Source organism: Cyprinodon tularosa, unplaced genomic scaffold (assembly GCF_016077235.1).
Source record: "Cyprinodon tularosa strain WSP-4 unplaced genomic scaffold, ASM1607723v1 ctg428, whole genome shotgun sequence".
NCBI classification, from domain to species: Eukaryota; Metazoa; Chordata; class Actinopteri; order Cyprinodontiformes; family Cyprinodontidae; genus Cyprinodon; species Cyprinodon tularosa.
In genome coordinates, this window is record NW_024039150.1 from 351,341 (window position 1) to 374,602 (window position 23,262).

At 36.6% G+C, this 23,262-nt stretch overlaps 1 protein-coding gene across 1 annotated transcript in view; it reads right to left on the reverse strand.

Annotated features, from left to right (window-relative positions):
• cdh5 (cadherin 5) overlaps nt 1-23,262 on the reverse strand; it is a 49,635-nt gene that overhangs the window by 8,243 nt on the left and 18,130 nt on the right. The window contains exons 2-11 of the mRNA XM_038299404.1: nt 21,176-21,409; nt 20,714-20,990; nt 18,320-18,445; nt 18,003-18,170; nt 17,699-17,880; nt 11,305-11,412; nt 8,012-8,157; nt 7,778-7,911; nt 5,090-5,199; nt 4,736-4,835 (exon numbers count right to left, since the gene is read on the reverse strand). Coding sequence (XP_038155332.1) covers nt 4,736-4,835; nt 5,090-5,199; nt 7,778-7,911; nt 8,012-8,157; nt 11,305-11,412; nt 17,699-17,880; nt 18,003-18,170; nt 18,320-18,445; nt 20,714-20,990; nt 21,176-21,406 — 1,582 coding nt within the window. The 5' untranslated portion in view covers nt 21,407-21,409. The remainder of the gene's footprint in view (nt 1-4,735; nt 4,836-5,089; nt 5,200-7,777; nt 7,912-8,011; nt 8,158-11,304; nt 11,413-17,698; nt 17,881-18,002; nt 18,171-18,319; nt 18,446-20,713; nt 20,991-21,175; nt 21,410-23,262) is intronic.

A 23,262-nucleotide genomic window follows, 5' to 3' on the forward strand; every position in this document is an offset into this window, starting at 1 on the left:
AAGATTGTTTTTCTTTTTTTTTTTTTTACCAGTTTTAAAGAGGTGGAAGAAGATAAATAATTTACAAGCTTTCACTTTGCAGGTCTTGCTGTGTCTGGGTGTGTGTTCTAATCAGTTTGTGTGTTGCATTGCATTGCAAAGACAGATGTTTTTTTTTGTTTTTTTTAAGAAGTGTATAGTCCAGCAATTCACACTGACAGGCAACAGTTATAAGTTAACTATCCGCTTCTTTTCTGCGTCTTTTTTCATTTCTTTGTTGTACCTTTCATCTTTTTCCACCTCTCTCTTCAACAGTTGACATTTTGATTTGATTCCCTTTTCATGCACTCTTTGCCTTGGAGCCATTTCTTCTTTCATGTCGTTACTTCTTTATTCTTCTCATCCAAGCCCTCACACCCACGTTCCAATTTATTCCTTCATTTGTACTTTGTTTTTCCCTTTTCAGATCCAGCATAACACTCTGTTGCTTATTTTTCATTAGAATTACTTTTTTTAAATTCACAGTTTTTTCTGTTTTTTTTTAAGGAACCATAAGAAATGATTTCATCCTAATCTTCCTTTTTCGAGCTTGGATGTTTATCCTTCTTTCAATTCTTTTTTCACTCACACTTCCTCTCATCTACACCTCTCTCTGTTCTCCTTTCATCCGTCCCCCTCCCACCTTTGCCTCACATGTCTATCCTTTTCCTTCGTCTCCCTCTTCCTCCATCACTGCTACATGTCAACTCCTCCAGGCAATTGATGAGTGGAAATGGATGAGGGTTGTTTATTCCCTTTTTTCAGATCAAGTTTCACTAAAATTAAATATTAACACTTTGCTTGAATCTTTCATAGAAAAAACAGAGGCTTTGAGCATTTGGCAACTCTTTTCTAGAGACATTGTCTCTTCACAAAATCTAATTAACAATAATAAGAATTTGTAGAAGCATTTATATCTATTAACTTTTTTTATAGTCTTTTTAATCATATCAATGAAAAAAGCATGTATTTTTTTATTCTATGAGCTAAACTAACATTAATGAGTGCAGCATTTTAGAAAAAAAAATATGCCTTTGTACAAAATATTTTTTTGATATCAGCGGTAAGCATTTCCGTTAACAATAAATACATCTAAAGCAACTAAATACTTTCCAATGTCCTAATTAAACACACAGGTCAATTAACAACAAGGATCTTTGCAGATATGTTGTAGATACGCTTACTTTAAGCAGATTAGGATTAACAAGCAGGATTGCATGGTTTGAACAACTAATTTACATGATTTTGTTCATAAATGACAAGACAAAAAATAGAACTCTATGTAAGTCATTTTTTTTTATTTACATTTTTTTTTAATTAAGCAGGTTATTTACACTTTCACAATGAAAAAAATTTATATTTACATTTAAAATAAGAACATTTTATATTGTCTTTGCACTGCATTGTCTTATTTCAAGAGCATAATATCTAATTATCTTTTATTAAGAGTAAAAAAACTAATTCCAATGGCAGATCATCTTATTTACCTACTTAAATTAAGGGCAAATAAATTTATCTTAAGATTTTGCAGTGAAGACTTGAGACTGGAGCAAAGTTCATATTTTCAGCAGGAAAATGACTCCACATAGTATGGGGTGGTTTAGATTGAAGCTTTTTAATGTCATCATGCTTAACCGAAGCTAGGGTCATTAGCAAGACAGCTTATGAACTTTTAGGATGGCTAAAAATGGAATTTATGTCACCATTTTCTAAGCATGGGATTTTTTTAATGAAACATATGATGAATTATTTTTAATATGTGGACCGTTATGGACTAATGGAATATAAACAATCTAAGATTGGATTTATAATACAGCCTTAAGATCTCTTCAAAGGGGGGTACCAGAAGCTTTTTTTATTATTATTATTGATTCAACATGCTGCTATATCTTTATTATTTGTGCTTTTTTGCTCATGGTGTCCATAAACTGAATTTGGGGTTTGAATTGAGAATTTAAGTTTTCTAAGGATGCATAATATTTATCATTATTGGTAAAAGTTTAACCAATGTTATTTACATGTGTACTGTTAGGTTTAATGGAAATACACCCTATGGGTCGCCGGTGTGATAGATTAACTGGTGGCGGGATTAACTTGTTATGCAAGCTGGAAACCGTTGATATCTCTTATAGACAGGTGGCTGCATTGATGCCTGCCTAAAAATAATCTAACGTACTGTAACATACCTGTTGTCACAAATCTAAGTTCACAGATCTATTGTTCACTGAGAAAGATTGTGTTTGAATCACCAATGATTCCAAAGCAGCAACAGCAGCTTGTGGTTTTCATGTTGGGAATATGACCAGAACGAGTGACACAGAAATCAAAGTCAGTTGGCATTACATGGATATTTCTATTTCTGCAAAGTTCAATAAATCATTTCATTGGGTATGAAAATAGTATCTGCTTTTGACTGGCATCTTTGAGGAACAACAAATTAATTTAACAACGAAGGAAACCTATCCCACTCATTTCCATACTCTGTAAATCAGTATAACATGGTCTGTCACCAGATCCCAAATCTGGGAGCTACTGTTTGGGTATCCCACACCATGGTGGTTTGATATCTAAGCAGAAAGGTCAAGAAATGTGTCTAACTGTACTCTAAAAACAACATCATAAAGGTTGAGAAGTATAGCTTCTCCAGTAGGGAACCAACTGTTAATGCAGCCCATTGAACAAAAGGCAGATATGAAATTGGGAAACAATCTAATAGATTAACTTTTGACAAACTGGGTCCACAACACAGCTGCTTGGAGAGATTAGCTTGCTGCATGGTTTCCCGATCAAAACACTGTAAACGTAAACAAACGGGTCAGAAGAAATTATCTAATTTCTAGCCTAGCAACTGACCATCACGTGTAATATGTGTGTGAAGAATATGATATTTTGTAGGAAACTGAGGTTTTGGGTTTAAAAAAATGCATCATAAATAAATGATTTTATAGTCCTTATAGATTAAGTTGTGATCCACCTGCACCGGAAAGAATACGTACTGTTAAACACTCCAACAACTGGGATGTTGTTTAAATCCATAAATTAGGATTGCAGTTTAAATTGTAAATTGTAATTTTTATTTTGCTTCCTGTCACGTTTATGACACTGCTATGGTCTGCAACCAACTTCATAACTTCACCTGTGATATCATATTCCTTCTGTTTGTCAATGGATGCCATATTTTTAGTTTGTGTCCAGACCAACTTTAAATCATTCAGATTTTTTAAGTTATTGACGATTTGATTATATTTTGACTTTTTACAGTGAGCCTATGCTCTATGCTTTACTGGCACTGTTGGAGTAAAATATTAAATTAATCAGAAAATGATAGTAGGGAGGAAATGTTTGTCTCTTCGGACTTACATCATAAAATTATCTTGCACGACTGAAAAATCAACTGAATAAAAAGAGAGAAAAGGGGCTGCTGCGGTTGCGACGTGGGTGGTTCAAATTTGCCAAGTGGCGTCTTTAAAAGCTGAGCTAACATTCTAGACATGTACCTCTGCCTCACCGCATGGTGCCTGCACCATCTCTGATGATTGTTACCGCCACAACAAATCCCATGATGCTTTGCGAGGAGAGCTCTCGCAAAGCAATCTGGGATGTATCTGCTTGTCCAGTGACCATAGATGATCACTACTTTTCAAGGTGCATTGTGTGCTTTTTCCTCCACTAGACCAGTGATTACCAACCCCTTAGTGGTCCGTGAGTGCATTGCAAGGGGTACATTACAGTTTTTTTTTCTTAGGTTGTAGAAAAAATAGGGCTGGAATCTGTACTGCTGTACACTGAGCTATTGGAGCTCATCAAAGCAGCTCAGGTGTCTTGATGAAAACAAAGTAAAACTAATTAAGTCAGTCTGACTATAATTTTGTTCCCGATTCATCAAGTTTAAATGTGATTATAAGGGAGTTACTCAGAGGAGCTCCAGTATTATAAAGGCAGATTTATAATAGGGTTTTATTTTGTTTTTATTTCGAGTACTTACTCATTTCCAGGTAAAGGATTTATGCTGTTGTTGTTTTTTATTTGAGATGAAAAGCATAAGATGCCTAAGAACTAAATGCTCAAAATATTGGATTAAGTTAAATAGTTTTTTTTTTTTTTATCATATAATCAGTTATTGTACGGTCTCCTTTTGGACAATGATCTATACTTTTGACTGAGAGGAGTACTCATGACAAGAAAAAATACCCAAAGGGGTACACACATTAAAATGTTGGGAAACACTGCTCTAGACATTCAGACACTCGTCTAAAATGGTGTAATCACTACATAGTGCCTTATATAGGGTGGACGTTCGGACGGAGCTGTTGATTGTTTGTAAATAGTTGGTCTGGAGCTTTTTTAACGCTTGAGCGAAGCAAGATAAGTATATTGGATTGATTTGGGTTCAGTTATTCTTACATTTAAATTCTCAGGGAGAATTTTATATATATTTTTTGCAATGAACCTAATAAGTACATAACAAATAAATGTTTTAATCATAAATTAATAAAAATAATAATAATAAAAAATTAAGGAAAGATAAATGACAAAAAGTACCCCAGAGCCACTCAGTAACAACTAATCAACACTAAACAATGGGCCTCAAATAGTTTTTCTTGTTGCCTAGCAACAAGGTAAGGGCCCCTCTGCGAGGTCCTCTTTTCCTTCTAATGAATCCACAGGTAAGGAAAGAAGAAAGCAAGTCCATTATTATGAGAGAACGAAAACTCACCACCGTTGTCTTTGAGGGAGAAGTTGGAGTTTGGAAGTAGACTGTAAGTGAAGGTAGCTTGTTGATCATCTTTGTCTAAGGCTTCCAATCTACCAATTACCTGAGAAGGGACATTACTATTAATGAAAGAACCATATTGAAACAGCTTTAGACACAAGAGTGGATAAGGTAGCATATATTTTAATGTGCTAAATATTATACCTCAGTTTAACATTTTATGTCAAAAAACAATACTTCCAAAAGAGTAGAAATGAAACATGTTAAGGTTTGATGATAAGTCATCTAGATTTGAATGTTTTTGCAAACCTCAAATTAAAGCATTGAAAAAAGCTGATTAAAATATGCTTTTCTTACTGTGTTTTTGACGTCATTCTCACACACGTAGATGTCATCCACAATCAGTTCAGGCATGTTATCGTTAATGTCCAGAACATTTATGGTAATGTTCACCAGTGACTGCAAATCTATAGAGGAGAGACAAATTATGACTCTGTTAGATGAGGTATTTACAGCTGTAGGCCTATAAACTAAGATTATCAAAATATGTGAATAGAGGGCTTTTAGATGTGCTATAAAAAATATGTGTTGGAGATGGCATATTCACATTGAGACAAGAACAGACTAGCCCTACAGGGTTTAACAAGGCTGAGAGCACGACAGTTTCCCATATTATTCTGATATGATAAAGCATTAAGAGGTACAAATTTAGGTTATCAGGCTCCTCTTCTGTTGAACCAACTAACTCTTTTAGTCTGTGAGGCAGACTCCTTTTCTACTTTTATGACTAAGCTTAAAACTTTCATAAAATATGCTTATAGTTAGAGTTGCTAAGGTTCTCCTGCTATTTCTTTAGTTATGCTGCTATAGGGTTAAGCTACTGGAGGTCATAGGGAGCAATTTTCATCCTTCTATTTAATTCTTACAATTCTCCAATCCTGCATACTTTTTTTGTTTAACACATTTTCTCTGCTTTTTCTTGTCATTGTGGGTTTGTCTGGTCTTGCGCTCAACAAAATCTTAGAAGTAGTCATCAGCAGGGCTGATCAATCAACTTGCATTACAGAAGGTGAAGTTGGGCCTATTTTCAGTTCTTAGTCCTGTTCCTCTTCTACAAATAGCTATAGGTTCACCTTTTAATATGGTTAACTGTTGGTGCTCTTTTTCATCCTTTTGAAATGCAAAACAGGCTAGCTAGCGTCTGCTTCTGTCTCCTTGAACCCAAAGTTGCCCTAGGCAAAAGGCCTCTCATACTGAGCCTGGTTCTGCTGGAGGTTTATTCATGTTCTCCACTGTCACTGTATGCATGCTTGATTTGAGGGTGATCAGTAGAGTCAAGAACACAATGCAAGCAAACGTCTACTTTTGCCACATGCTCGTCTTGGAGCATCGTATCATGCAAAAACAATGACTGAATGCAATCAACTGACTTTTCTTAGATAGAAAGCGTTTAACCAAGTATTTGGATGATTAAACTGAATTGTCCCTGTAAATTGCATCTTTTGACTTCGGTTCCTGCAGCCATAGTAGCAACTAGAGATGCCCAATTAAGTGTTTGGATTGATTGGTGAGAACATTTTGCATTAATGTGTGTGTTGTCAATCAAAAAGTGACCTCTGCTCAAACCTGATGAGGGTGCTAGATAGGACAGGGATATAAAAAAAACTTATCAGAGCACACCTTGACTCTAACCTTTCTATTCACCACATAAATAACTAGAGCTTATTATCCAACTTTGGAGCACCATTCCCTGCAGAAAAACAAGATCTCATAAGATTTTCCAGAGCAATGTTATATTAATAACCAAAAAATATCATCTTTCTTATTTTTCCCAGGGATAAAATAGGGATAAATCATATCATTAGACGTGTATTGCGGTACATATCGTATCGCCAGTTCTTTGAAGTTAACACCCGTAGTGTCTATAATCTACAGAAATGAGGTAAAAATTATCAGGGTGTAAAAAAAAAAATCTATATTCTAGAACTTTTAAGTCAGAGAAACGTAGAGATAATAGCTTAACATGTTAGTAATGTTGGTCACTTTATGCAAAAAACCTTACCTCCTTCAAAGGAACGAGGTCAAAGCTTTGGCATATGGGCTCTCAGACAAATTGACTACACCTAAAACCGTACCCTCGTCCTTATTTCTCATTAAACTTCTTAAAGTGCCTAATCTACAGGGTGTTTTACAATATTGAATACTCACCTAAAAAATTAATTGTCACTTAGACAGCCTATGAAGTTTTTGCCAAGTTCCCTAATCTATTTGAAGATTTTCTGCTCATACATATTTGATTTTCTCTTCGGGCTCAGACTGCTGATCACACAGAACGTATTTATTATGTACTTTAATGGACAGTTCTGGCAGTGGTTAGCAATGATTATAATTAGCTATGAGTAATTTGCGTCACTGACGGAAGGTCAAGTGACATAAAGTTTTCTATTTGTGAGCTCTGTGTTTGACAGGTATTTTAATTTGTTTGTGTTGTTCGCATTAAAGCATCTTCTACGTGCATCTTTTGAATTCCTCTCTTTTGATAGGTTTTTTTCTGTGTCTTCCACTGATATTTCAAAAATATCTTAAGCACAGAACAAGTGGTATATATGAGGACCTTGTGGAGCTCAGGGGAGCGTTGTGCTCCCTAAACGTTGTGACAAGCAGCTAAAATAGATCTATGGATTTCATTTATTGCTTGTCTAAAAATATAGGCTTGGGCTTGAAAGCTGCAAGTGGAACAAAAGGACTCGCTAATATGATTTTTCTGCTTAGTCGCTGTTTCCAGAGCAGGTGTTACAGCAAATGTGTTCAATTTATAAAAAATAAAAAAAATTCTGCTAATGTTTTAGACTCTCAGACTTTAACTGAACAGAACAAAATACCAGAACAAACTGTCCTATTTGGCCCTTCTTCTTTTACAGCATCAGATAACCATTGTTTAAAAAAGAAAAACACATGGTTTCCATCTCTTTTAGTGAATATCTATTGTTCCAGAGCAACAGCATTAATAAAGCCAAGCAGTGTTGATGTGGGTGTGTGACATACCGCTGTTCTGTTCCTGCGCCTTAACTGCAAACGTGTGTTCTTTCTTCGTCTCTCTGTCCAGCTTTCTCAGAAGGGATAACTCACCGCTGAATGGGTGGATGCTGAAGGGTAAGCCTGTCTCTGGAATGGAGTACCTAAACAATGAGGGAGAGAGATCAGCCAAACAATCAGGCTGCACAGCTGGACGACAGCTGGAGACCTATTAGTTATGTTAGGGAGTGTGTAGAACCATACTCTATGCGCTTGTTGGCTCTGTCGGGGTCTCTGGCCTGGATTTTTCCTAATAATGTGCTCTCTAGCTGCTCCTCGTAGACACTGAAGCTATAGTTGTAAGAGTTGAAAATTGGCGGCTCGTCGACATCCATCACCCTGATAGTAACCTGGAGGAGATTCGTTGTAACAGTTATAAAAAAACTGAGCTGACTTGCATCAAGGATTCAAATAATTTGTTTAAGGTTCACATAGTCTGCGGTTATAAAGCTACTTTCCTACTTGTTGATGATCGTACATTTTGAGGTTCGACAAATTTGCAGTTTAAAAAGTCCCCACTTTAGGCTCTCATATGTATTAAACTGCTGCTAAATTTGGGTTTGCCTTTTGTTTTGCAATAGATATATACCTAATATTGGAGGCCTCTTTGTTCTCTTTTGGCATCTAAACTGGACACTTAAACCCAAACCTGTCATGACTCTGCACTTTTTGGTTCTGTTTAAATTTTCTTTTTTAATTTTCAGTTATACTTTTTTTTCTTGTCTTTCTGTGTTTTCTAGTTTATTGGGTTCTTTTCCATTTTGTGTTATTCTAGTTGTTTTTGGTCATATTTTTGAGTGCTTTTGTATATCTTGATTCACTCTCTGTTCCCCCTTGTGTTTGCTTCCTTTCCCCTTTGGCTTCCTTCTAGACACTTCCATCCACACCTGCTCCCAATCAGCTCATTACTCCAGTCTTGTTCTGTCACTCATATACAGGTGCTGGTCATAAAATTAGAATATCATGAAAAAGTAGATTGATTTCAGTAATTCCATTTAAAAAGTGAAACTTGTATATTATATTCATACATTACATACAAACTCATATATTTCAGATGTTTATTTTGATGATTACAAATGACAACAAATGAAAATCTCAAATTCATCATATCAGAAAATTAGAATATTACTGAAGACCAATAAAAACAAAGGATTTATAGAAATGTTGGCCAACTGAAAAGTATGAACATGAAAAGTATGAGCATGTACAGCACTCAGTATTTAGTTGGGCCTCCTTTGGCCTGTATTACTGCAGCAATGCGGCGTGGCATGGAGTCGATCAGTCTGTGGCACTGCTCAGGTGTTATGATAGCCCAGGTTGCTCTAATAGTGGCTTTTAGCTCTTCTGAATTGTTGGGTCTGGTGTATTGCATCTTCTTCTTCACAATACCCCATAGATTTTCTATGGGGTTAAGGTCAGGAGAGTTTGCTGGCCAATTAAGAACAGGGATACCATGGTCCTTCAACCAGGTACTGGTAGCTTTGGCACTGTGTGCAGGTGCCAAGTCCTGTTGGAAAATGAAATCTGCATCTCCAAAAAGTTGGTCAGCTGCAGGAAGCATGAAGTGCTCTAAAACTTCCTGGTATGTGGCTGCGTTGACCCTGGACCTCAGAAAACACAATGGACCAACACCAGCAGATGACATGGTACACTTTTTTCGACCACATCTTTTCCTTCCCTTCGCCTCTCTATTAATGTGCTTGGACACTGAGCTCTGTGAACAGCCAGCCTCTTTAGCGATGACCTTTTGTGTCTTGCCCTCCTTGTGCAAGGTGTCGATGGTCGTCTTTTGGACAACTGTCAAGTCAGCAGTCTTCCCCATGATTGTGTAGCCTATAGAACTAGACTGAAAGACCATTTAAAGGCTTTTGCAGGTGGTTTGAGTTAATTAGCTGATTAGAGTGTGGCACCAGGGGCCATCAATTTTGAACCTTTTCACAATATTCTAATTTTCTGATATGATGAATTTGAGATTTTCATTTGTTGTCATTTGTAATCATCAAAATTAAACAAAATAAACATCTGAAATATATGAGTTTGTATGTAATGTATGAATATAATATACAAGTTTCACTTTTTAAATGGAATTACTGAAATCAATCTACTTTTTCATGATATTCTAATTTTATGACCAGCACCTGTATACTCTCCCTATGCAGCTCCTCAGTGCTGGGTCCTTGTTGTTGTTGTTGCTTTTTCCTCATCTCTGGCTCCCCATGTGAGTTTTCCCCTGAAGTTTTCTTGTTTTTTGGTTTCTTGTATTTTGTTCTTTGGATTTTTGCCTCAGTTAACTTATTAAATCTTCAAGTCTCACCTCTGCCTCCTGATCTCTGCATTTGGGTCCTCAAGACCCTCCACCCAATTGTGACCAAACCATAAGATGTTTTTTTAGTATATATATATATATATATTTTTTTTATATATATATATTTTTTTATATATATATTGTTTTTTACTAGAGTTGTCATTGAACATTCTGACAAAATACTAAATATCAGCATCCATATTGAATGAGCTACTTTAGAAATATTATTTGAATCATTTGTGATATATTAAGAATCGTTGTACAATTTATTAATCACTGTATAATTCAAGTTTATCAAGAATAAAAAAAAATCCCACTGATGCTGATGAAGTGTATTGTGTTGGAAGCATGAGTTTTTGAGACCTTCATATCATCAGTGTGATATTTCTGTACTTGACTAATGAACAAAAAATTCTATAAAAAAATACCAGAAAATGGCTACTGTATCACAAATAAACAAATAAGTTAATTCAAAATTAAAATCAAACTTATTTCAACTTTTATGATTTTTTTTTTTTTTTGCTTATTCGACAAAATATTTAGTGACAACATTGTGGGTTTTTAAATATTGTGAGTTTTCTGACAAAAAGAAAGCGAAAATGTCAATTTTTAATGTTTTTATGTTGGTCATTAAAAAGAAGGCAAACAAGTATTTATTTTAACTAAAACTCTAGTTTTGATTTTGTAAATCCAATAAATTGTTGGGATTAAAATGCTCAGAAAATAACAATATAATTTTAACCTTTTAGATAAAAAAAAAAAAAAAAAAAAAAAAAAAAGATCAAAAGGCTGCAAATTCAAACAGGTTTTTACACTTTATTTTCGTTCTTCCCTTTTTCATATGGAGGAACCACACACATTACTGCACTGTGCAAAAATCGCTTTATGTTTTAGTTTTTAAATAACTATTGATCAAATGATTTAATAAAAAAGAAAAAGTCTGGTCGGGCTGGAAAGAAACATAAAAGAAATTTAGAGTCGTTTAGGACTTTTTACAGTACTGTCTACATCTAAGAGCATTTAAGGGATTGTTGCTGCTCTACATTGTGCTCTTTTCATTGTGCTCTACAATGTCCTCTAACAGATGGGTGTTTATGTTACAGCCTCAATGATTGTTAGCTCAACCTAAACTTTTATCTAAAAAAAACAATTTAATACCACAACTCTTTGTGATAGATCGTGAAGGAATTACCTGTGCTGATGTGATTGCTTCGTTAACATTGTCTGCGGGAAGGGAGTGCAGCACTTCCTCCAACTTGACGGTAAAAGTGTAGCTAGTCCGTGTTTCATAGTCTAAAGCCTGGGGAGAGAAAGCAGAAATAGAGAATTAAATGACTGCTATATTAAGCCTTGTGACATCATGCAACTTGATTTGAAGCGAAAGTGCTCTAAAGTTGAATTAGTCCTCCAGAGAGTATGCAAAAACAAGTGGTTTCTTGTTTTGCTGGAGTAGGAACACATTTGCACCTTAGTGCTAAATGCATGTCTTATGTTTGCAGTGAGTGAACTTGCACCTCCATTCACTCGAACAAGAACAGACGTCAATTCCAGGTGGGAAAAGGGTGTAAATGTAAGACAACCCAGGAGACTCATTTTTGCCAAGTGGATCTTCTGGAGTTTGTGAAACTGCTGCTGAAGCTTTTGCCAAATGCAGACAGAAAAAAAATAAATATTTCCTACAAGTGTATCTGATTGTGAACAGTGATAAATCTAATATTCCAGTGAATTCCTCTAGAATCAGATAGAAGCCAGTTGGAGCTAACATGAACGGCAAGCACATGTTTCCTCATCAATTTCACTAAATCTATTTTTAGGGAGTTTTTTTTTTTATTTATTAGATATTTTCTTTAACAGTGATGTCATTCATGAAAAACCATCAATCAGTTCTCTTATCCAGTCTCGCTGGTCCTCAGCAGGTCATAGAGGGGTGTATTTTACACCAGATGTTTGAGCTTACAGCTGGTAAGCTGTTGCTCACTCAAGTAGGCTATAAGTAGTAAATTCATTAGCTTTATATATATATATATATATATATTAGTGTTGTCAATCGATTAAAATTTTTTAATCGCGATTAATCGCATCAATGCCTGAGTTAACTCGCGATTAATCGCATTTTAATCGCAATTTTTTTTCCTGATTGAAAATCATTTAAATACTCTCGATGACATGCAAAAAATACATACAGGCTAGGTTTGTGCCAATGTTCTTTTTTAAAATGAAAACAGGTCACAGATACTGATTTATGCCATAGAAACATATGGCAAGAAGATGGGGAGGCATGTAGCAAAAAATAACAAATATGTAGCCAAAAAAAGGCCCTGAAAACAGGCTGATGTAAAAGACAGTCTTTACAGTTAATACAGTCTTTTGAACAAAGACAAGCATTTTACCCTACTGCTATAAAATGTAGTACAGTTAACATTAGATGTTAATTAACCAAGATAATAATGAACAATTTTCAATCAATACATCAAAATCAATAGACCGACATCACTAGATGGAGGTAGTCTATGCTCTAGAAAGTTACTTTTCAGCCTCTTAACAAAAATGAGAACACACACACACACACCCACCCACCCACACACACACGATACCGACCTGTGGCGTACACAGACAGCAAGTGCCGTAGCAGATTCCATTTCACCTCAGTAGCCTAATCTGTTTTCTCAGCGTATTTCAGGTTGCTACTAGTTACCAGACACTCAACTTGTTTGTTGGTGGTGGGGCTTAAAGAAAAGGCACTAGCGTCACCCAGTGTATGAGCGTCTTTTTTCCTTGAGGAGCTCTCCGCTCTCGAAGCCTATGGAAAATGCATACACTGGGGGAAAATAGCCCCGCCTTCTCGCAGGCTGCAGCGGGATGTACTTGGAAAATTGTACCATAAAACCACATAGTGTTTTTCTCACGTTAAAAAAATTATCGCCGTTAAAATGGCCTCGCGTTAACGCGATAATAACGCGATAATTTTGACAGCACTAATATATATATATATATATATATATATATATATATATATATATATATATATATATATATATATATATATATATATATATATATATATATATATATATATATATATATATATATATATATATATATATATATATATATAGCATTAGAGGAGTTAACATTTAATGTTAAGGAGGGTTAAAAGACAGTTACTATTTATATAATTAAACTACAGGGGCAGGTGTATCATCGATTGTCAAAACAAATATCTCAAGAGGAGACTGCAGGGATGTTAAAGGGCTATTACTTCGGGCAAGAATGCTAACTGTGCTAATGATAATCACTCTGCTCGAAAAATGCAACTGTTCTGGACTTCGGCACTATAAACTAATGTAAAATAATACAGCCTTAAATGGCCAAGCTCAGTCTTATATCAGAGATCTGATTGCTCCTTATGTTCCTAACAGAGCACTTTGCTGTCAATCTGCAGGTTTACTAGTGGTTCCTAGAATTTCTAAAAATAGAATGGGAGGCAGATCTTTTAGTTATCAGGCTCCTCTCCTGAGGAACCAACTACCAGTTTTAGTCTGTGAGGCAGACACCCTGTCTACTTTTAAGGCTAAGCTTAAAACTTTCCTTTTTGATAAAGCTTATAGTTAGAGTGGCTCAGGTTATCCTGAGCCAGGGCCGGTTCTAGCCCTTTGGTTGCTCTAGGCGAGATTGAGTTTTGCGCCCCCCCCTGTTGAAACAAGCTTTGCAAACTCAAAACTCACGTCGGCTATCACGGTTTAGTGTTGTGTGTAAATAGCAAGAGACCACAACAAATAAATCAGCCGTACCATGGTCAAAATCTTTGGATTTAATGTTGTTCAAAAAATCCGTACTTTTGTAAATTAATCTGCCAAATAACCACAACTTTATTCCCACGAGAGGTATTTTAAACGTTTTTATATCATTAATATAAGAAGGTAAGCTCCATTGAACATATTTTAATCCGTTTTCCTCGTCGATATGCAGTTCAACAGAGCGAGGCGCGCTCCCGCGACTGGGGATGCATTTCGGCAGGCATGCACTTTTGGGCATAACACCTGCCGACGTCCAATCTCCACTCATTGTCCGACTCGCTGTTGTTCGTCCGCTGCCTTCTCTTCATCTGAAACATCTGGGTCGAACATGTGAGGCTCCAGACACAAATATTCTTCCTCCGATACATCAGAATTGTCTCCTGGTAGGAATCGCTCGGTTGAAGTCGAAATTTTGCTTTCAGATTTCTCGTTTTGGCTATCGCATTTAGTGCAGTAGACTGCCATGAACGCTCCCGTTCTGACGTCACGACTTCCGGGTTGGAGGGCGCTTGAAAAGCGTCAGAATCTTTTCCGGTTTTCTCTTAAATGTGAAAAAATAAATAAAAAAACGGTGGTATATTTATTTGTTCATATTTTGCTATTTATATATACGTAAGGTTAAGTCAAACTGACGGACGCTTCATAACCAGTTTAATTCGCTTTTTTTTTCTAATTCTATGATTAATGGGAAGTAAGCCTAAGGGCGACGCTAGAGGGCGCCCCCAACACATTTGTCGCCCTAGGCAATTGCCTAGCTCGCCTATAGCAATCGCCGGCCCTGTCCTGAGCTATCTCTATAGTTATGCTGCTATAGGCTTAGACTGCTGGAGGACATAGAGACCCCTTTTTCATCATTCTATCTCTATTCTCCCACCCAGCAGAATCTGTTAAATCTCTAATCTGCTCTCTGCTTTTTCTCATAGTATCTTCATCTGGTCTGTTCCTGTTTGGCTGTGACTCCATCCTGGAGAGAAATATCAGCTGTGCTGCTGCCATCAACACCTTTGTTTATAAATGTTGGAGATCAGCCTGTTTTTCAGTGTAGTCCTGTTTCTTTGACTGTGACTGGCTGGATGTGCTCTCTTTCATCCTCTGACAAAGGAGCTGGCTCGGAGCTCGTCTGCCTGGCTGTGTGTTTCCTGGACTGGGCCGCCTTTTACAGCTGCTTTTTGTATCTCTGCTTCTGTCTCCTTGAACCCCAGTCGGCCTCGGCAGATGGCTGCTCACACTGAGCCTGGTTCTGCTGGAGGTTTCTTCCTGTTAAAAGGGAGATTTTCCTCTCCACTGTCGCCTCAAGCATGCTTAGTGTGAAGGATTGTATTTGAGTCAATGAGTCGATGCAATCAACTGGTTTTCCTTAGATAGAAAACTTTGAATCAGTCTTGCTCTATGATCTGGGGAACTGTAAAGTACATTGAGATGACATGTGTTTTGAATTGGTGCTATAGAAAAAAACTGAATTGAATTGAATTAATGTGATTAATGTGTCAAAGCATCACAATAACTTTAGAACTATACATACAAATTGTAAAAGTCAATCAAATTGAATATCTACTAGAAAATCTCAGCATTGTAACCAATAGTCCTTATGCTTAGAACAACAAATAGAGATAAATAAGAAAATAGATTTGTTGAAGTAAAATCGTTCTGAATTTAAGACATCTGTATCAGCTGGTTTATAAATTAAAACAAAATACCGAGCATCTCCGTTTTCTATAAGAATTTTAATTCAGGTTCAGCATATGCTTTTTAGCTGTAGTCAACTTCAGGCTTCAGAAACTGCTCCATTTCATCAGAGCATCTACTTTAAATCCTTCCCAGGTTTGTTGAAAGACACAGCTTGACTTCAAAGAGACCCTTTGGCACATAAGATTAGAAACATGCACTTTCTCACTTCCTAAAATAAAAATTGTCAACTCAATATTAAAGGCAACTTTTTATTACCAACTTAAACCTCAGAATAATTTTTTTTTTTTTTTTTTTTTTTACAGTTTCTCACAAGTCTTGAAACGAAAAGATAAAAAGCTGCACCTTTATGATCATATTTCTAATCAAACTAACTTTACTTTTCTCTGTTATAGTTTTTACATTTATTTCAACTCTGTGGTTAAAAGCAATTTATGTCTACTGCATTGCAAAGAACGCTTTTCATCTTTGGATGGGACAACACAGGTAGACAGGAATATTCTGTTAACAGGATTATTCACAGTAACAAGGATGTTCAGTCGCAGGGTATCAAAGGCATTAGTAAACAGCTTAGCACGAATGAAGCCGTCGCGGCAGTGTGGACGATAGCTGGGCTTATTTTGTAAACACAGACGGTGAGGAAGATGAGAGCGGCTGCAGAGCTGAAGGGCGAGTAGAGCTGAGAAAAGATCGGGGTGTGATTTGGTTCCAGGCCAGCATGGCAGCCAGTTATTACCCAGCTTATTTTATAAGAATACATTTTAAACTCTCTGAAGTCCTAAATGCTTTATCTTGACAAGTAAACCTCCTAAAATCCCTGCTAGCATAAATATCTTCCCAAACCAGAAGGAGGCGGTTCCAACACACTGTTGTATTTTACTGTCATCCTGTAAAAAAAACATCTCACATTTTAGGCTGCAGGTTTGCATTTTACACTGTAGTTATGTGGCGGTAGATGCAAAATAACATGATAAAAAAAAAATGAACACAATAGGAATGTCAGTATATTTCTGTATGAGAATTTATGGAAATCCTGTCAGAGCACTGCTGCTATCATCCTGCTGCTCCTCTCTTGCCTGTTTGTAATGTTTGTGATACCAGAATGTATTTTTAACTCTCGGATTTTTTCATGTTTGCGCAAGAGCTTTCCATCAGTTCCTGGAGCTGGAACATTTGAAAATGAGGTTTTAACACATTCCGAGGGGTTTTTGCATTATTTGGGGAGTAAATTTAGACGAAATCCATTCATCTCTACAACGTATTCTCAGTCGCTGTGTCTTCAGGAAACCAGACAATATTTAGGTTTCTTTTTCTTCTTCAAAGTGAATATCCTGCCTAAATTTTTATTCCTAAAATGGAAACAGGAGATATATTTCCTTAAATGATTGGGAGTATAAGCAGCTGTGTTTGAATTGTGCAGTTTAGTGCTTTAGGAAATTTGGGTAAACTTCAGCAGCAGCAGAAGGACAAACACTGAACAATTAGCAGGAAACAATATGCAATATCTCAGAACTTGGAGAAATTTACCAGAGTTGTCATTGTGGGAGGAGTTAAAAAATAAGGAAGACTGAGATGTAATAATTTTAGTGTTGAGGAGAAAAATAAAGACAAAAAAGCATGAGGGAACAGTTTTCTATTTGCTTTTTAGCTGGCAATTTTAAACAAGTAGCCTCATTTAAATAAATAGCAGGAAGACTTCAAAGAAAGTGTTACTCTGCTTCTTCATACCTACAGTCTATCCATAACAACTTGGTCTAGTCATGCAAGCAGGCCCCTAATGAAAAAGAGTTAATATTAGACCTCAATTTCTGTAGGGCATTCACACATATGGTGATTACTAAGTTAATATTGCTTCAAGGTGCAGCCTTGAAAAAAATATTTGATATTCTGTCAGTATAGCTCAATACAGGATAAGATCATACAAATCAGTAAAATAGAAATGGCCATAAAATCTGCTGTCAGGACCAAACATTTGGGATATTCTGGCTTTTCATAAGCAGGCCCTGCAGAAATGGAAACAGCCTTGCCCCATTTAGTGTGAATCAGCTAAAGCACATTTACAAGAACTTTCATGAAACAGCATATCTATTGCAGGCCCCCTACCTGTTTGAGCACCAGGATGCAGTCCTTATTCTGATCAGGGTTAGCGTTGAATGTTTTCCCGCCGTCACTTAAGATGGAGAATAGGGGTTGCTTGTTCTCAGGCTCATCTCTATCCATGACTGTCAGTTTGCCGATCTCCTCGTCAAGTTTATGGTTTTCTTTCACACTGATCTCATATTTCCCTAGGGAAAGAAAAAGAAAAGGCCAAAATAATACAGGATGTTGGTAAATATGGTACACTTTCACCAATTTTATTAAACTTCTTGAAACATCAAGTGATCAGATCTCCCGAGTGTCAGCTTACTATTGCTGAAAGATGCCATGTTGTCATTGATGTCTGTGATGGTGATGGGGACCGTGGTGGTGTTGAGGCAGCCAGAGGGCCTTCCATTCATGTCCCTCGCTTCCACCCTCAGCACATACTGACTCTTTTTCTCCCGGTCCAGGCTGGTTGTCTTGGAGGTGATCATACCTGTCGAGCGACAGAGGAGGTGTTATTGTGTTATCTTTAATGTCACCTCTGTGTCAGGTTTAGATAAAAATAGCTTTCCACCAAAAAATAAAGCAATAAGTTGCAGAGAGAAAAAGTTGCGGTGGCAATTGCTGCAGCAGGCTGCTTACCTGAAATTGGGTGGATTTCAAAGAGATCCCAAGTCTCTGCATCTCTGGTTAGAGAGTACTGAAGCATTGCATTGGCAGTGGTCGGATCATCTTTATCAGTCGCCGTCACCTCAAACACCGTCCCCTCTAGGTGATGGGAAAACAGTGATATCAGTCAGCATCACTCTGAGCTTTTTCACATTGATTTACAGAAATCAAAATGTTCCTCTTCTTAAACACCTTAAACTGTTTCCAATACATATCTTGTGCTTATCTAATTGGAAAAAAATTTATAATACCTGTAAAACAATCGATAACTTCTCAAATGCGTTCTTATATAAAACTGCAAAGTTTAAAGCGTAGAGATCGGGTGATGTTCAGACATTTATAGAGGTAGATACAATTGGTATCATGCCAAGCTTCCAGTATATCATCAGAAGTAGCTTAAGGCTAAATACAATCCATGTGTGGGTAAATTCATTCTAGTTTCATTTCAGCTGTTCTGTTAAGGCCTCAGATATTTTTTGTAGAACCGGAGTAGGGCTGGGCAATTAATTGCAATTGCAATATAACTGCAATTCAAAAAAACCCAATTTTCAAATTGCAGATGTATTCAATTTAAGTAACATTACATTTCAAAAGAAGACACTGCAGTTCTCACTCCACACTGGAAAAAAGATCTAGAAACAAGAAAAAAAGGCTTAAATTAGGTGTATTTACCCTTAATTTGAGTAGGTAATTGAGATATTTTGCCAATGGAATAAGTATTTTTAATCTTAAAATAATAATGCACTTGTTCCATTGGCAAAATGTCTCTTTTACCTCCTCAATCCAAGAAAAAACGCACTTATTTTAAGAAAAAAATCACTTATTTAGATTTCGACTTTCTCCAGTGTAACCCCTTAGACCGGAGTGAGAAGTCAGTGATTACAAGGGATTTACTCAGAGGAGCTCCAGTTTCATAAATACAGGTTTATAATATGATTTTATTTTGTATTTATTTCGATTCCATACAAACTTCCAGGTATCATATTTATGTTGTTTTTTTTTTATTTTTTCAGATGGAAAGTATAAGATGCCTGAGAATTAAATAGTTAAATTAAAGGTGAAATTAATTAAAATAGCTTCTATTTTAATCACTTATTATACATTCCACTTTTGGACAATCATCAATACTGTTTGACTGAGAGGGGTACTGATGGTATGGAAAAATACCCGAAAGGTTACACAAGTCAAAAACATTGGGAAACACTGCCATAGAGCATCGTTCAGTGCATCACCTCAAAAAACTGCATCACCACAAAGAGATGTCTAAACCCGACAGGAGGGTCAAAAAACATTAGTAAAGATGCTAAGAGGCTCATCTATTGTTCTGAACACACCACCACCAACAGGAAATAGAAGTGGCAGCATGATGCTGTGGGAATGCTTTCGCTTAGCATTTCCAGGGTTATAAATAAAGGGATGATAGGGGGCAGAATGTCCTGCAACACTGAAAAAAGTAAAATCTGTTTCCTTTTGGGCTGAAATAAACTTCTGAATGGGTGTAGATAGATTTACCCTCCTAGACATGCATCCATCGCATAGAGGGAGCCATAAGTTTTAGTTTAAATAAAGGGAAATTCAAAGTTCAAAATACTGTATATATTTTTAAAGACACTCTGAAAAAGCCTGAGTCATTCTAGGGAGCTGGAAAAAAAAAGACTTGTATACAAAATGGAAAAGAAAACCATACAATGAGGTCATGTGCAACAGCAAACACACACTCTGAAAGTTGTTATGTATGAATAAAAATTTAAGGGTTCTGAACTCCTCCTTATGGCTTTGAAAATTGCTGCACATTCAGTAAAGTACATATCTCCATTCGTCTTGGAAATATCTCTTTTTCTTTTTTTTTTTGCTACATACAGGAGAAGAAAAATTCCCTTTCATGTTTGGGGGATAAAGAGGTTTCTAAACAGCATTTTTCTCTTTGCCAAGGTTCAGCAAAATCTAGTTAAAATTCCAATTTGCAACTCGAAACACACTTCAATCAGGTTGACTAGCCTACACTGGAAAAATGATCTAGAAGTAAGTAAACATTTCTTAAATTAAGCGTATTTACCCTTAATTTGAGTAGGTAAACGAGATAGTTTGCCAATGGAATGAGTATTTTTACTCTTAAAGTAAGACAATTATGTAAAATGCCCTTGAAATAAGACAATGGAACTGTGTTTTTTTATTTTAACTGTACATTGTCTTGTTCTATTGGCAAAATGTCTCTTACTTCCTCAATCCAAGAACAAATGCACTTATTTTAAGAAAAAATAACGTATCTAGATTTCGATTTTTTTTCCAGTGTACCATCTGAATCAGCCCTGGCAAATATGTCTTGCATGCTTTATCATTTATAAATTGCGTCTCGATCCAACATACTCTTTCGCTCCACGACAGATCCTTTGTATTCCTTTGAAAAAACGGGGCAGTTGTCGTTGATATCCGTCACTTGGACAATAAAGTCCCCGGCGCTCTCTACCAACACCTCGTTCCCATCGTACATCTTAGCCGTCAAATGATACTGAGCTTTCTCTTCTCTGTCCAGAAGAGTGTTGACATAGAGTTCGCCTCCTTTCTTGTTGACCGTGAAGATGGTGTTTGCTCCTTCGCCTTCTATTGTAAACGACTTCACCGCCACTTGCTTGCTGGACTTAAGCTGTAAATGAACAGGAAAATCATGATATCAATCAAGAAAATTCTGCAAGTGAAAAGTATTCAAATGTTCACTTAGAAAATAGAAGACATGTTTTACAAGAAATGTAAGTGAAAGAAAATGTTAATTTACATTGAAAATATAGTCCCCAAACCCCAGAAATCCTTTATTAAAAGTGTTAACCATACCTGTCCTATCTGAAAGGGGAATTGTACAGGGTTCTCTTCTATCACATAAAGGGAGTTCCACAACCATTCTCTCTTCTGTCTGCGCAGCAGCGGATAGGATTCTTTCTTCACAATTATGTCTGATTGTGGTCTTTCTGGTACCACCCCAGAAAGGCCAGAGTCTTGAGCAAAGGCGACAAAGTTGAGAAGAGGGACGATGAGTCCAGTTGTCCATACCTGGAGCCACGCCATCACCTAAGACACATGGATCAGGAGAAAGGAGGGAGATGAGAGGAAGAGGTGATGAAAAGGATCAGAGAAAGCAGAGCAGTGATGAGGAATGGAGAGGGGAAAATTGAAGAGAGAAGAAGAGTGGAGATCACATTAAAACCACTTATCAGCTGTGGACAGACCCCCTTTACTGTGCCTGGGTGAGAATTAGAGACAAGCCCGAGGACTTGCTGTCCCATCACAGTCTAAGGCTGAGCCCGAGGTCTAGCTATCATTTAGGTCCAGGGCTCTTAAATCCATGCAGCTTGGGACCCAAATGAAACATTTAGTCTCTCACCAAGGGACCTGTACTGAAAGCATTTCACCAGAGTGGTCATTTGGGGATCTATTAAGCATAGGCCTGTGACCCATTTTAGGCTCTGACCCATTGGTTGTAGTGACAGAGAGAGAGACTGGCAGAGGAGAGGATGACATTTAAAACCACTTTGGATGTCTCTATTAATCAGCCATTGACATTTTAAATTTGTGACCACTGTTGAAGTTTTTTATCCTTTAAAAACACCAAACAATTTAAGAATAAACAACAACAGTTGGGCTTAAATAATGAATGATTTAATAAGATGGATTAATTTGGTACAATTAATTTCTTACATTTCTTATAATAGAACTCTACACATACAGTAATCCCAGGCACACGCATTAGAAGGTGAATTCAAGCTGTCTTGTACACAGCACGATTTTTTTTATTGCAAGAGCTTCACACAAAAAAAGACAATATAAAAAACCATACATTAGGATGTAGATTAGAATATGTGGGAAAAATACGGACTCTACTGTATCATAGGCTTTTCATTATTTTGACATATTCTCCTTTAATTTATTCTAAAGGCAAGGTTTTATTTTGCTTAAGGGTAGCCCCATGATCAAATTACATGTAGCACAAACCCTGATATAGGACCTTTGAGATTGTATTAGGTTAAATGGACAACAAACATATTTGTGAACCCTCTCCTGCTGGAGGGTCCACAAATGTTTTTCCCCCCACAAAACTGTCCACTTACTATTTTTTTTGTCTATGCGGTGCTCTGTGGATCTTAAATACACATCAAGGGTAAATCTTAAGTGTGATATAAAGAGATGTTTCTCAAGCATTAGGTTCTGTCACCTAAATAGTTGACATTTTTAGGGTTGTGCTTTAGATATTGCATGTTTATTAAAGTTATAGTCTTCCACTTTTCCAGAAATATAGGTAAGACATGCACAAGCCACTTTTTAATAACTGCTTGTGTGCATGTCCATCCTACAGTACCAGTACACTACCAGCTCTTCTGCTGCTCAGGCGGAACTCCTATCAAATGTTCTTCTCATAAATTTGAAAGACATTTTGCTTTTTTTAACTCCCAGCCTTGTTTAAAGTATAGAGTAAGATAAATTGAGACATAATGAATGGCTGAAACTAAAGCTTACTCGATAAAAAGGCAGTAGGGTTCAATCCGAATACCTCCTAATGGTAAGATCACTTATGCCATGGCGGAAGTGCATCCACTGGCCTGTCAGAAAACTGCTGGCAATTAGCGAGGAGCTTGGATATGGTAGCAGTATGGTTTCTAGTGCCAATGCAGTTAGCATAATGACCTCCTGATGTTCCTAGACACTATACAGTTGCCAACAATCCTTTGTGTGACACAACATAAAGGCACAGTCCAGCAGAGTTTAACAAAAATACATTATTGTGTGGCATGTACTCTGAGTCACACATGCAAATGCCCTCACCTTCACATGCTTTGGCTTTCAAGAAAGTGAGCTTCAGTCTTAAGCTATATTTGAATAACTTCTGTTTTTTGCAGTTCTTTTTTGAAAGGCTGTAATCCCTATTA